Genomic DNA, 14,797 nt, shown 5'->3' on the forward strand with positions numbered 1-14,797 from the left:
TAGGGCAACAAGCAGCGGCAGCAGTATACTCCATGCAAGTATCACTGCTGAGCTCAACATTTCCCACTACTTGAGAAACTCACTAAATCCAAAATAACTCAAAGCTTTTTCCCTTCATCTGTCCAATTTTCACTTTCTAAGTCAATCAGACCCTAACTGTAGGTACCTTTGACTCATTTTGATCAGTCCCCAAATCTTGTGTAGTCTACCTCCACAACTCTTCTTTCTTCTGTCACTGCTCTGGTTCAGACCTTCCTGGTCTCCCCCTCTGACTATGGAAGTTAGCCTCCTAAGACCTCCACGCCCCAATTAAAGCACAGCCCTGATTACATCATCTTATAGTACAAGACCCTTCAAAACTCCCCAAAGCTTATAACATGAATTCTAATTTTATTTTATTTTATTCTAGAGAGTGTGTATTCATGCACACACAAGCTGGGGAGACAGGCAAAGGGAGGGAGGAAGGGGGAGAGAGAGAATGAATGAAATCTTAGCAGACTCTATGCTCAGTGTGGAGCCCAACACAAAGCTCAATCCCACGACCCTGGGATCTTGACCTCAGCAGAAATTAAGAGGCGGACGCTCAACAGACTGAGCTACGTCATGAACTCTAGTTTTTGTCTTCCTAAAAAAAAATTTTTTTAAGTTCATTTTTTCATTTTGAAATAAAGAGCATGAGTAGAGGAGGGGCAGAGAGAGGGAAGGAGAGAATCCTAAGCAGGCTCCACACTGTCAGCACAGAGCCCGATGTGGGGCTTGATGTCACAAACCATGAGATCATGACCTGAGCCAAAACCAAGAGTCAGGTGCTCAACTGCCTGGGCTACTCAGGTGCTCCTACTTTTACCCTTTAATTTAAAGGCTTTCTAACTCCAGCTAGGCTCCATGCCCAGTGCGGAGCCTAAAGCAAGGACTGAACTCATGGCCTGGAGATCAAGACCTGAGCTGAGAGCAAGAGTCAGACGCTCAACCAACTGAGCTACCCAGGCAACCCTAATCTACCTTTTTTTTTTCAGTTTTTAATTTTTTTTTAAGTTTATTTCTTTGTTTTGAGATAGAGTGAGAAAAAGCAAGAGCACAAGTAAGATAGGGACAGAAATCAAGTTGATGCTCAACTGACTGAGCTATACAGGTGCTCCATGAGCTCTAATTTTAGCCTTTGTAAAAAAATTTTTTTTAAGTTTATTTATTAATTTTGAAAGAGAGAGCATGAGCAGGGGAGGGGCAGAGAAAGAAGGAAAGAGAATTCCAAGCAGGCTCCACACTGACAGTGCAGAGCCCAGTATGGGGCTCAAACTCATGAACTGTGATATCATGACCTGAGCCAAGATCAAGAGTCAAATGCTTAACTGAATGGGCCACCCAGGTGCCCCTCTAATCTACCTTTTGACTCATTTTTCTCTCTTCTTTCTTCTACTACTTATTGTGGTCCAAATTGGCTCCATGCTTTTGTTCATTCTGTGGCCTGTTTGGAATAGCAACCTCAATTATCCAACATTTCTACCTTCTAAAATCTCAAGGATAAACTCCAAGGTCCTACCTTCAAGGATTACTTGCTCCATAATCAATGCTGCCTGCTAGAAGTAACCTGGATATTTAATCAGGAAGCACTTTGTTTTCTGTCTCAGTCATTGTCATAGTCAATCCTGTAACTGCCTCATTTGCATCTATGTCACCTCACCTAAGTGACTATAATAAGATCCTTTAGAGCAGGGAATGTTTCATCCATTTCTGTATCTTCATAGCAAATAGCATCTTGTATGATAAATGTTAAATAAATGAATGGAAGGCAGGTAGGAAGGCTGGTTGGCTAAATTGGCTTCATAACCCAACTGCCCATCCGGCAATTCATCAAGTCTTGTAAAATTACAGACAGAAGAGTTCAGCTATAATAAAGCTTGTGTAGGTCACATACAATCATGATATTAATATAGAATCCATGGAACAATATTTTGAAATTACAAGTAAAGGGAAAAAGTACTAATTCCTAAATTTCTGAAGGAAAATATCTGATAGTATCTTACTCTTACACCTTTATATTTACAAATTTTGACTTGCAAAAATCATATAGTTTACCATTTTACTCTATTCACTTAGGCTATAAAGGCGAAAATATTTCCTTCTCTTATGAGGACAATATATACCAGTTATTTTAAAAATATATATGATGTGAACATACACACTAAACTATCTTGGGGCAGTCTGGATAAATCTTTAAATGGTAATTTTCTTCATACAGAGGTGACTGTGAGGAAAGGGATTAGTCAGAGAGGCTAATCAGCTCTCTCCAAATGTAGATTAAAGTTAAAGGCCACTTAAAGCCAAGCCAAAAACATGAAGGTATTTTTGAAATCAGTTTAAAAAAACTTTTTTAATGTTTACTTTTGAGAGAGAGAGAGAGAGAGAGAGAGAGAGAGAGAGAGAGAGAGAGAGAGAACGCGAGAGTGAGCGGGAGGGGCAGAGGGAGAAAGAAGGAGACACAGAATCTGAAGCAGGCTCCAGGCTCTGAGCTGTCAGCACAGAACCTGATGTGGGATTCGAACTCACAAGCCATGAGATCATGACCTGAGGTAAAGCCAGATGCTTAACCAACTGAGCCACCTAGGCACCCCTTGAAGACAGTTTTTTTTTTTTTTTTTAAATCGAAGGTAATGTAATATGATTTACACTTATAATAAGCAAAATCAAAATAATTATCAAAAGTACTGACAAGTCACTTGGACTTTTACAGGAGATAGAAAGGCAATAGAACCAATTTTTCCTTGGGATTTGTTCATGTGAATTATCAGGAATTTAAGGGAAGAATCCTAAAATCTGTCCTCAGAGTTCTTCCACTTTTAAGCTGGATTAGTATCTACAGTGAGCTACAACATCCTTTAAGATGAAAAAATTCTCACATGCTCACAAATTAGTAAAGATGACTTTTAAAGACTTAACTAAGATAAAGAGAAAACCCCATTATAACTACAAAGAAAATTTCTGAATATACACAAAAGGAAATTCAACTGTGTTGCCACAAAAAATCAATTAACCACAAAAGGAGGTTGTAATGAAGAAAATGAGGGAGAAAAAGCTTTAAGACATTTAGAAAACAAATAGCAAAAGTGTAGAAGTCCTTCCACCTTAGTAATTACTGTTAATGTAAATGAGTTAACCCTCTATTCAAACAGCAGAGATTGGCAGAATAGATAACAAAAAACCCCCTAGATCCAACTATATACTGTTCTACAAAAGACTCACTTTAGATTTAAAGATACAAATTGGTTGAAAATAAAAAAAAAAAAAAGAAAAAAAAAATGGAGAAAGATATTCCATGCAAACAGTTAACCAAAGAGAGAGCTGGGGTGGCTATACAAATATCAGACAAAAATAGACTTTAATGTCAGGGTATTGACTGTTGCAAATGATAAAAAGGGACAATGTAGATTGGTAAAAGGGATTCATCAAGAAAATACAACAATCATAAAAATATATAAATAAATAAAATATCAGACCCCTAAATTATAAGAAGGAAACACTAACAGAATTTTAAGGGAGAATTAGATATTCTACAATAATGGCTGGAAACTTCAATATCCCACTTTTAATAATGGATACAACAACCAAACAGAAGATAAATAACCAAATGAAAGAATAACACTATAAGTCAACTGGAGGACCTAATAGATATATAAAGAAAATTCCACCTAGCAACAGCAAAATATACATTTTTCTCATGTATAAGGAACTTTGTCCAGGATGGACCATATGTTAGGCCAGCCATATACACACAAAAATCTTAAAAGACTGATATCATACAAAGTTTCTTTTCCAATCACAATGAAGTAAAACTAGGTATCAGTCACAAAATAAAAACTAGAAAATTTGTAAACATGTGGGAATTAAACTACACCCTCTTAACCAACTAGTCAAAGAAGAAATCACAAGGGAAAATTAGATAATACCTGAGACCAAAGAAAATGAAAACACAGCATACCAAAACTTATGAGAAGCAATGAAACAGTGCTAAGAAAGAAATTTATAGCTATAAATGCCTACATTAAAAAAGGAGAAAGATCTGGAACCATTAACTTAACCTTAAAGAGCCAGAAAAGGAAGAGCAAACTAAACTCAAAGTTCTATGCCTTTGTCAGTAGTACTGAAATTATAAAGAGAGAGAATAGAAAAACTGAAGAAAAAACCAAAAAATGGTTCTTTGACGAGATCAACAAAATTGGCAAACTTTAGTTACAATGATTAAGGAAAAAAAGAAACAGAGATAAAATGACTCAAATTACTAAAATCAGAAATGCAAGTGGAGACATTATTACAGATCTTATAGATATAAAAAGGATTAGAAGAGGATACTAACAACAATTCTACACCAATAAACTACTAATCTAGACGAAATAGACAAATTCCTAGAAACATACATTCTACCAAAATTGAATAAAAACCAAACAGGAAATCTGAACAGATCTCTAACTAGCAAGAATATTGAATCAGTAATCAAACTATTTCCCAACAAAGAAAAGCCCTGCACTGAATGGCCTCACTGATGAATTCTACCAAATGTTTACAGAATGTCAATTCTCAAACTCTTTCAGAAAGCTGAAGAGAAAGGATCACTTCTTACTTATTCTATGGATCAGCATAACCCTGATACCACAGCCAGACAAAGATACTACAAGAAATTGAACTACAGACCAATACCTCTTTATGCATATTGATGCAAAAATTCTCAACAAAATACTGGCACTGAATTCAACAACATATTAAAAGGATTATACACCATGACCAAGTGGGACTTATTCCTGGAACACAAAAACAGTTCCACATACAAAAATCAATGTAACACCCCACATTAACAGAATGAAGAGGGAAAAAATGACATGATCATCTCAACTGAATCAGAAAAAGCATTTGACAAAATTTCATGATGAAAACACTTAATAAACTAGGGCCAGAAGAAAATTTCCTCAATGTGATAAAGGCCATATATGAAAACCCCACAGCTAACACCATACTCAATGGTGAAAGGTTGAAAGCTTTTCTCTTAAGATCAGAAACAAGACAAGGATGTCTCCTTTCACTTCTATTCAACATAGTACTAGACATTCTAGCGAGAGCAATTAGGCGAGAAAAGGCAATAAAAAGCATCCAAATGGGACAGGAAAATGTAAAATTATCTGTTTGCAGATAACATGATCTTATATGTAGAAAACCCTAACAAGATTACACACACACAGACACACACAGAGCTAATCCAGTAAAGTTATAGGATACAAAAAACAGCATACAAAAGACAAAAGTCAGGAGCATTTCTACACACTAACAATGAAAAACTGGAAAAGAAAATAATTCCTTTATAACAGCATTAAACAAAAAAATTCTTAGGAATAAATGTAACCAAGGAGATGCAAGACCTGTATACTAAAGAATACAAAACACTGTTGAAAGAAATTAAAGACAACAAATAAATGGGAAGACATCCTGGGTTCATGGACTGAAGACTTAATATTAAGATGACAATACTACTCAAAAGCAATCCACAGATTCATTATGATTTCTATTAAAAAACAAAAAAAAAAGTGTTTTCTGAATGTTTTCTTTAAGAGAAGGAAAGAGCTTCTTGGAAATATGGTTGGTTCTAGGGCTGGACCAGGGAAAACACAGTTGAGCCTGGGCCATCTTGTGGTAACAGAAAGTAAGAAAGTGATTTTTTTTTTTTTAAAGGCACATCAAAAGGATAAAGGAGACAACTTGAAGGAGCTCCCAGTGGCCAAAGCTGGGATTCTGAGCAACAAAATAATGTTAGTACTATAATAATTATATATCATATATAATTATAATAATGGCATAAAATAAAAATCCATAAACTCATACTGATATAAATAACTGAATAGATAAATGAGGGGGAAAAACAGCTCTTTCTCACAGTTTAATTACAATTAATAAGGGTAGAAGGAATAATGGAAACAGAAAACTCCCATTAGGTAAACACTACAGGAATACCTATTACATGAGAAACTAACAACAGTGAGAAAAAGGATATTACATAGTCTCAAAGAGAATTATTAATTAAGATGAAAAAATCAGTAACTTTATAGTGGAGGAACCTGACAGCACGTTAAGCAAGTGACTGAAGTTAATGTCAGACAAATCCACATTATGTACCCCTGCCTCACTGGTGTGATACACTGAGAAAGATATAATGTGATTTCTGGGGTACTGACAGAAATACGTAACTTCAAATGAATCCATGAGAAAACATCAGACAAACCTAAACTGACAATCGGCTAAATAAATGGCCAATACCCTTCAAAAGTATTAAGGTCATTAAAGACTGAGGAACTGTCACAGATGGAGGACACTAAAGGACAGATGAAAGTAAATGCAATGTGGACATTAATGGGAAAACTAGTGACATGTAGATAAGGTCTATATACTGGTCAATAATACTGAGTCAGTGTTATTTTTCAGTTTTACTACATTATTAGGGGAACCTGAGTGAAAGGCATATGAAAACTCTACTATTTTCATAACGTTCTATATGCTTAAAATTATTTAAAAATAAAAAGTTAGAAAAAAACAGCCTATCTAGATCTTTGATGAGCATGGTTTGGTAGATTCATAATTATTCACCACGCTGAATTACTACTACTGATAATTTTTTAAATCTTGAAAGAAGTCTCCACTCTCTGCATTCCCTATCACATTTACACCTTTATACTAAGGTAGTGCTCCAATTTAATGTATTAACATGGTTTTTCATCCAGGACAGTTAATTCCTTGAGAATAGGGGCTAAGACTTAGTTATTTCTACATCCTGTTACTAGTCTTTGCCAAAAGAAAATAGAACTGAATTCTGAATAAATGAAAATTATGTAAAAGATCTCAATGCTATAGGATTTACTTACGCTCCACAAAGGAAGTAAAGAGCATTCTGAACCTGCTTAGCCGACTACCTTCATCTGCCCACATTCGGATCACTCCAACTCCTGTTTTCAGCATGACATCATTGGCCACAGTGCTGCAAAACTTGGCCTTCAGGTTTTCAATAGAACTGCTTCCATCATAAACTGCAACGAAATTTCTCTTGCATTCATTTGAGTGCTCCATTTGATAATCTAGGAACCTCAAATAAATCTGTAACATTAAAACAGAGAAAAACACTGCTTTTGAAAATATAAATTTGAATTTTCTAGTTCTGCTATCCAATGAACATGGTAGACAAGATTACAGTAGCTGACAGATAAACAGATAAATCTAACAACAGACAAAAGGCTGGGGCCTAAGCAGTTAAAAGACTAAGACACTCTTTGGCCTCTTTCTTTGTCTTAATGGAACTAAGCATTTAAGGAATCTTAAGTTTGTGTTTGATCTATAAAGAGAAGAAACTTTTTGTTCCATGAGGCTCACTGGTTGTCTTAGTTTCCTTATTATGAAAGCAATCTTGTGGTACTGACAGATTGGGAAAATAAAAGAATCCCTCATAACAAATGTAGTTTTTTAAAAGTTTTTCTTCATGTTTTTAAAGCCCAAGTTTAGTAGTAAGGTATATACAACCTGGTTTTTCATGTAACACATCAAAACCATTTTTCTATTACCTATACTCTTCATAACCATAAACATTCCCATGATGTCCTGTCATTTATTTACCCTTATTCTATACTGCACATTTAAGTGGCTTTAAAATTTCACCCCATAAATGACAATTTCTAAGGTTTCTGTCAGGAAGATGTAAACTGTAGTACCAAAATAAGCACTATTAGTATTCTAATTTGATTAGCACTCTTTTTCTTGAAATTTTATAGGCAGCTTGCCACCTGGCACTAAGTTCTTAAAATATGCTTGGTCCACTCTTGTTTAAAGATTTCCTTTAGATTGTAGGCTTAGAAGGACTGTGCGCATTAATGTTCAGGTTGTGGGTTTAGGAGGACATTGTGCTTATCTCTAAAATAACTGAATGAAGTAACTATTATTCTTTACAGGCAAGGAGAAAATGAAGACTCAGATAGATTAAGGAATTTGTCCAAGGTTACTCAGGGTGAAGATCTGACCTAGGCTGGACTGACTCTAACATTTGTGTTCTTCCCACTGTCTGGGATGCCTTTCATGCAGGCACAAGCACAGTTCACTTTTTGCTCTAGTTACTCCTATGTGATTCTACAATTAAAATTTTAGTGACTAGAGAATACAGACTTCCTCTGATTGACATTAAAGACATATAATGAGTATTCAATCTAGTTTCTATCTCTGAGGTAGCAATGTGATGCCACCTCCCTCCCTCCCTTTCTATTCATTCATTCGTTCAAAGATTTTTTTTCTTAGATATTTATCTTTCCTTTTATTTTATTATTTTATTTTATTTTTTTCAATATATGAAATTTTCGTTCAAAGATTTTAAGTAATCTTTACACCCAACAGGGGCCTGAACTCACAACCCCGAGACCAAAAGTCACATGCTCTACCAACTGAGCCAGCTGTCTTTTAATTCAAAAGACTTGGGGCACCTGGGTGGCTAAATCAGTTAAGCATCTGACTCTTGGTTTCGGCTCAGATCACAATCTCACAGTTCATGGGTTTGAGCCCTGTGTTGGGCTATGCACTGACAACACAGAGCCTGCTTGGGATTCTCTCTTCCTCTCTCTCTGCCCCTCCCAGCTCTCTCTCGCTCTTAAAATAAATAAACTTAAAAAAAAAATAAAAGACTTCATATAACAAAAACGTAATGTCATAGATCTCTCTAAAATATCTTGATGGTACAAAACTAAGCAAACAAAAAAAATATAGCTCAAAGGGTTAAATTTCAACCAAATAACTTTAGCTTATTTGAAATGACCAGTTTGCTACTTCCAAGAGAACAGTGGAAAATTGGTAACTAAGTAGGATCACCATTTCAAAACCTCATAAAACCTTTATAAATGTATTACATATAAGCAATAGGTTTCCTTAAATATATCATTTATTCTCATTAATTCCATTGTTTACATAACCAAAGCATTCTGTCCATGGTTCTGTGGTAGTGAGCAAGTTTCATCAATACAGTAATTATTTGCCTTCCCTATTATACTGTAAGGTCTTCCAATGAGAGAATCATGTGCTAATTATATCTAGTGTAATTCTTGCTCATAGCAAGTAATGAATACATGGCTAGGCTTATAAAACTATGAACTGGTAGAGCTAAATATAAGAAAAATAAAGAAGTCTGAAGTATTTAATCTTTTCTGTAATCCAAAGAAACATGGTACTACACAAGACCACAGTAAATGCTCTTTAACTTTTTAAGCCAAAAGTTTTAAGTCCTATGATAATGACATTCTTTTCTGAGTGTAGCAAAATACTGAAATAAGTTTAGTTCAACTAATTTTCAGAAAATATTTCTAACAGTATGAACCTAACAAATTGAAATAGGTGGGAGGGGGGCACATATACTCTTCTCTCACCCAGACTGCATGGCAACAAATCTACTAAATGCTCATCTCTTATCCCACTCCTACACCTTCCCCAGGGAGGTGGAGTTACTTTGATGGTGGGGAGTCTGGTCTCTCTTTCCCTGGACCACCAAGTAGGAAGCAGCGACCTTAGTGGGTTTCTTCTGCAGATGCAAACTTTCCTTGGGCTGGGATAGTCCAGGCTAGATTTAGGTGGGAAGTACAACTGGTGGGTAAGGAACTAGCAAGTCTAATATGACTCTCTCACTAAGCTGCTTCCTCTAGCCTTTGTTGTAATAAAGGAGCTATTTTGAATCTCCACATTCTCAGTGTGGAGGTAAAAGGGGATGCAGTCTACTGGAACTCCTGAAGACTCCAAAAGAAATGCAATGACATCCTCAGAAAGCAACTATGGACATATCTTGGAGGTACTGCATGTTTGGTTCCAGACCACAATCAAGTGAATACTACAATAAAGTGAGTCAAATGCATTTTTTGGTTCCCAAAACTGGCATATAAAAGTTGGCTTGCACAGTAGTCTGTTAAGCATGCAATAACATTAAGTCTAAAAAAATGTACATTCCTTAATTCAAAAATACCTTATTGCTAAAAAAAAATGATAACCAGCATCTGAGCTTTCAGCAAGTCATTATCTTTTTGCTGGTGGAGGATCCTGCCTCAATGTTAGGCTGGGGTGACCGTGATATCTTAAAATAAGGCAACAATGAAGTTGGCTGCATCAATTGACTCCTCACACAAATGATTTCTCTGCAGCATGCAATACTGTTTGGTAGCATTTTACCCACAGCAGAACTTCTTTTAAAATGGAGTCAATCCTCTCAAACCCTGCCACTACTTTATCAACTAAGTCATGTAATATTGTGAATCCTCTGTTGCCGTTTCAAGAATCTTCACTGTATCTTCACCAGGAAGAGATTCCATCTCAAGAAACCACTTTCTTGCTCATCATAAGAAGCAACTCATCTGTTAAAGTTCTATCATGAGTTGCAGAGATTCAGTCCCACCTCTAGGTTCCACTTCTAATTCTAGTTCTCTTGCTGTTTCCACCACATTTGTAGATACTTCTTCCCTGAAGTCTTGGATCTTTAATTTGTAAAAAATGCAGTAAAATGAAGTGTGCCTGTATAGCATTCCAGATGAAAAGGAGATCCTTGATAATAGGCAGTACAACTACTGACATTAGATCCTTATCTTATAGTTGACATAAAATCAATCCTTAAATGTTAAAACCAAAGCACACAGATCAAAATACATAAGTGTAGTTCTACAACCTATGGTTAGGAAAGTTTATTAAAAACAAACATAGAAGACACAAAGTATAAACCATAAAGATAAAAATAATCAATTTTACTACATTAAATAAATGGACTTCCAGAACCACCCAAGATGAAACAGTATGGCTTAACTAAAAACTCAGAATAAAATGTGAAAAGCAACTACATGAAGATTCTGGAAAGTAAAAGATGGGCCTTGAAGGAAGTCAAACTTGAATGACCCATAAAGGAGGTGAGATTCAGTTTTTTCTTTCTCCTTTGTGTCCTGGGCGGATTCATGGAACTCACAGCAAAAAACAGACAATGAACTCAGAGAAAGCACTCCAGCCAGAAGACTAAGAAATTGGGACGAGGGGTGTGTGTGTGTGTGTGTGTGTGTGTGTGTGTGTCTGGTTTGTTTTTCCCACTCTACCAGCTCTGCCCAGGGTCAGCACCAGTCACAGATTTGCATGCAGCAGCTACAGCAGCAACTGAAACCCCAAGAGAAATCCCATCTCCTGAACTAGCAGAACTAAGAAAAGAATATGATGATGTCAAGAGAGTGTGGAGGGAGGGAGTTCCCCCACCCCATTTTTCCCCCTCTCTCTCTTAGTCACTCAAAACTCACAGGTCAGGAGGCAGAAACACTGAAGAAACTTTTCAGCCACAAGAGGAAATGAGAAAAGGAAACGTTATCTGGAGAATGTGAAGGAGTCTTGGAGAGCAGAGAACTAAAGAAAAAGCACTAATTCTGGCTTCCCTACATATTCATGGCATACCTATCTGGCTTACCTGCATATTCATGAAACAGAACTAAAGAAACATGACAAAGATGTTGAGAAACCAAATTCAAGTACCTGAGCAGGACATCCCCTGGGTAAGCCTCCACAGCACAGCAAAGGCCCCCAAAACTCAACAAATGCTGGAACCACCACCCACACGAAATGACATGGTACATGCAATCTGAATCTAACTGGGTAGACTGTCTGACAAAAATAAAATAAATAATAACAAAAGCCAACATTTTCCAGGTATTTTTAACAGGACCCAGAGTCTCACAATGTTATATTGAAAATATCCAAGACATAATAAAAAATTACATATAAAGACCCAGGAAATGGGATTAATTCTGAAATGAAAAAATAGTCAACAGATCTCAATCCTAACAGGATCCAGATATTGGAACTGTCAACGCCTTTATTTTTTTTTTTAATTTTTTTTTTTTTAACGTTTATTTATGAGACAGAGAGAGACAGAGCATGAACAGGGGAGGGGCAGATAGAGAGGGAGACACAGAATCTGAAACAGGCTCCAGGCTCTGAGCTGTCAGCACAGAGCCCGACGCGGGGCTCGAACTCACAGACCGCGAGATCATGACCTGAGCCGAAGTTGGACGCTTAACCGACCAAGCCACCCAGGCGCCCTTTTTTTTTTTTTAATTTTTTAAAATTTTTTCTTGTCAACGCCTTTAAAGCAACAATATAAACATGCTCCGTGAGGTAAAGGCAAACGCTAAAGGAGTAGACAGATTATAGGAGAGAAATAGAAATTGTTAAAGAACCAAGTGGAAATCTTAGAACTGAAATTGAAAAATACAATGTCTGAAACTAAAAAAAAGAATCCACTGTATGGGCCCAACAGGAGAATGGGGATGGCAGAGTGAAGTCAGTAAAATGGAAGAGGACTCCTGAGAATCTCAGATACTGAGTAAAAAGGGTTGAGAACATATGAACAGAGCCTCAGGGACTTGTGGAACAATTTCAGAAGGCTTAAAATTCATGTCCCTTAAGTCTCAGGAGAAGAGATTCTTACAGAAAAAAATATTTGAAGAAATAATTGCTAAAACTGTCCAAGTTTAGTGAAAGACAAAAATTTAGATTCAAAAAGCTCAGCAAACATAAAACAGGATAAAAGCAAACAAAAACCAAGGCCTACACACATCAAAAATCAAAATCAAAGACTTGAGAACTGACAGAGAAAAATGATGCATTTTGTAGAAGGGAACAATTTGAATGGCTGTGGATTGCTCTTCAGAAATCAGTGCCAAAGGCAGTCCATCAAAATTTTTAAATATTGAAAAAGAGAACCTGTAAACTTTAGAATTTTATATACAGCAAACATGTTCTTTCAGGAACGAGGGCAAATAACACACCCGGGTGAAGATGTAAGAGACTCAGAGTTTGCTGTATACAGACCTGCTATAAAAGAAATGCTAAAGGAAGCTAGTTATTTATTTATTTGTTTATTTGAGACACAGAACGAACAAGCAGGAGAGGGGCAGAGATAGAGGGGGACAGAGGATCGGAAGTGGACTCTCTACTGTCAGCAGGTGCAGGGCTCAAACTCACAAGAAGGAACTCATGAACCTTGAGATCATGACCTGAGCCAGAAGTTGGACACGCAACGGACCAAGCCACCCAGGCACCCCTAAAGGAAGTTCTTAGGTAAAAGAGAAAGGCTACTAGAATGAATCCTAGAACTTTATGAATGAAAGGAAGCAGATATGGTAAAATATCTGGATAAATATAAACCATCAAGAATAAAAAAAAAGAGGATGGGGCGCCTGAGTGACTCAGCTGGCTAAGAATCTGACTCTGGATGTTGGCTCAGGTCATGATCTCATGGTTCATGCATGGGTTTAAGCCCTGCATCAGCCTCTGTGCTGACAGTGCAGAGCCTCCTTGGGATTCTCTCACTCCCTCTCAAATTAAATAAGCTTAAAAAGAAAAAGAAAGAAAAAAAGAGAATATCACTACAGACCCTACCAACATTAAGAAGAGTGAAAAAAGGGGGTGCCTGACTGGCTTAGTTGGTGGGGCATACATCTCTTGATCTTGGGGTTGTAAGTTCGACCCCATGTTGAGTGTAGAGATTACTTAGAAATAAAATGTTTCAAACAAAACAATAAAAAAAATACAGTAAACAGTTCTATGCCCCCAAATCAGATGACTCAGATGAAATGGACAAATTCCTTAAAAGGGACAAACTGCCCAAACATTTCTAAGAAAAATATGTAACCTGAATGGCCATATCATTTATCAAAAATAATGAATTCATAGTTAAAAACCTTACAAAAAAAGCTCCAGGCCTAGGTGAATTCACGGTTAAATTATACCAACCATGCAAGGAAAAAGTTATGCCAATTCTTTTACCAAAGACATAAGGAAACTACTGATCAGTATTTCTGCTGTCATACTGTGTTTTATAATAAAATATATATATTTCATCTTCATCTCTGTTTCTGGCTCAGAGCTCCCCAAACCCTTGGAATTTCCTGAGCAATAGGAGCAATGGGAGGATCTTTTGTTGTATTTGGTCTCTTGTCCTCAGTTCCTGAAAATGTTCTAGAGCCATAAAGTTGAAATGGGTGTCTTGTGGCCCTTTCAACAATTATTTATGTTAGGTAACTTTTGGAAATCCCCTAAAGATGGGGGCTGGTCACTGGGGTAAATAACCATGAATTGAGGGTTTACACTTTCAGTTCCACCCCAACTTCTAGGGAGAAGAGAGGGCCAGGGCTGACAGCTGATGATTTAATTAGCCATGCTTATGTAATAAGGCCTCCATAAAAAAACTCAAAAGGAAAAGGTTTCAAGAGCTTTCAAGTTGGTGAACCAGAATGTTTCCATATGCCATTGTGCTAAACCCCATACTCCATGGGTACAGAAGCTCCTTTGTTCAGGGCCTCACCTGTATTTTTTCATCTAGCTGTTGATTTTTATCCTTTAATATGCTCTGTAATTAACTGGCAATTTAAGTAAGCAAACTGGTTTCCTGAGTTTTCTAAGTGGCTCTAGCAAATTAATCAAACTCAAGAAGGGGCTCATAGAAACCTCTGATTTATAACCAGTTGGTCAGAAGCACAGGTGACAACCTGGATATAAGAATGGCATCTGAAGTGGAGGCCAGACTTGTGGGACTGAGCCCCTAACCCTAGGAATCTGATGCCATCTCAGGGTAGATACTGTCAGAACTGAGTTGAATCACTGGACACCCAGTTGGTGTCTGAGAACTGCTTGGTGGTATAAGGGAAAAAAGCCCACAAGTTGGAAATGGTATCAGAACCATCACTCCAGAAAATAGATGCAAAAATCCTCAATAAAATAT

General features: G+C 36.8%; 1 protein-coding gene across 2 annotated transcripts in view; it reads right to left on the reverse strand.

Moving 5' to 3' along the window:
• The window catches only part of NETO2 (neuropilin and tolloid like 2), a 55,882-nt gene that overhangs the window by 11,574 nt on the left and 29,511 nt on the right, over nt 1-14,797 (reverse strand). For both annotated transcript variants that reach the window (XM_042969776.1, XM_042969775.1), the window contains exon 7: nt 6,900-7,128. In XM_042969776.1, the coding sequence (XP_042825710.1) occupies nt 6,900-7,128 (229 nt within the window). The remainder of the gene's footprint in view (nt 1-6,899; nt 7,129-14,797) is intronic.

The sequence above is a fragment of the Panthera tigris genome, chromosome E2 (assembly GCF_018350195.1).
Source record: "Panthera tigris isolate Pti1 chromosome E2, P.tigris_Pti1_mat1.1, whole genome shotgun sequence".
Taxonomy (NCBI): Eukaryota; Metazoa; Chordata; class Mammalia; order Carnivora; family Felidae; genus Panthera; species Panthera tigris.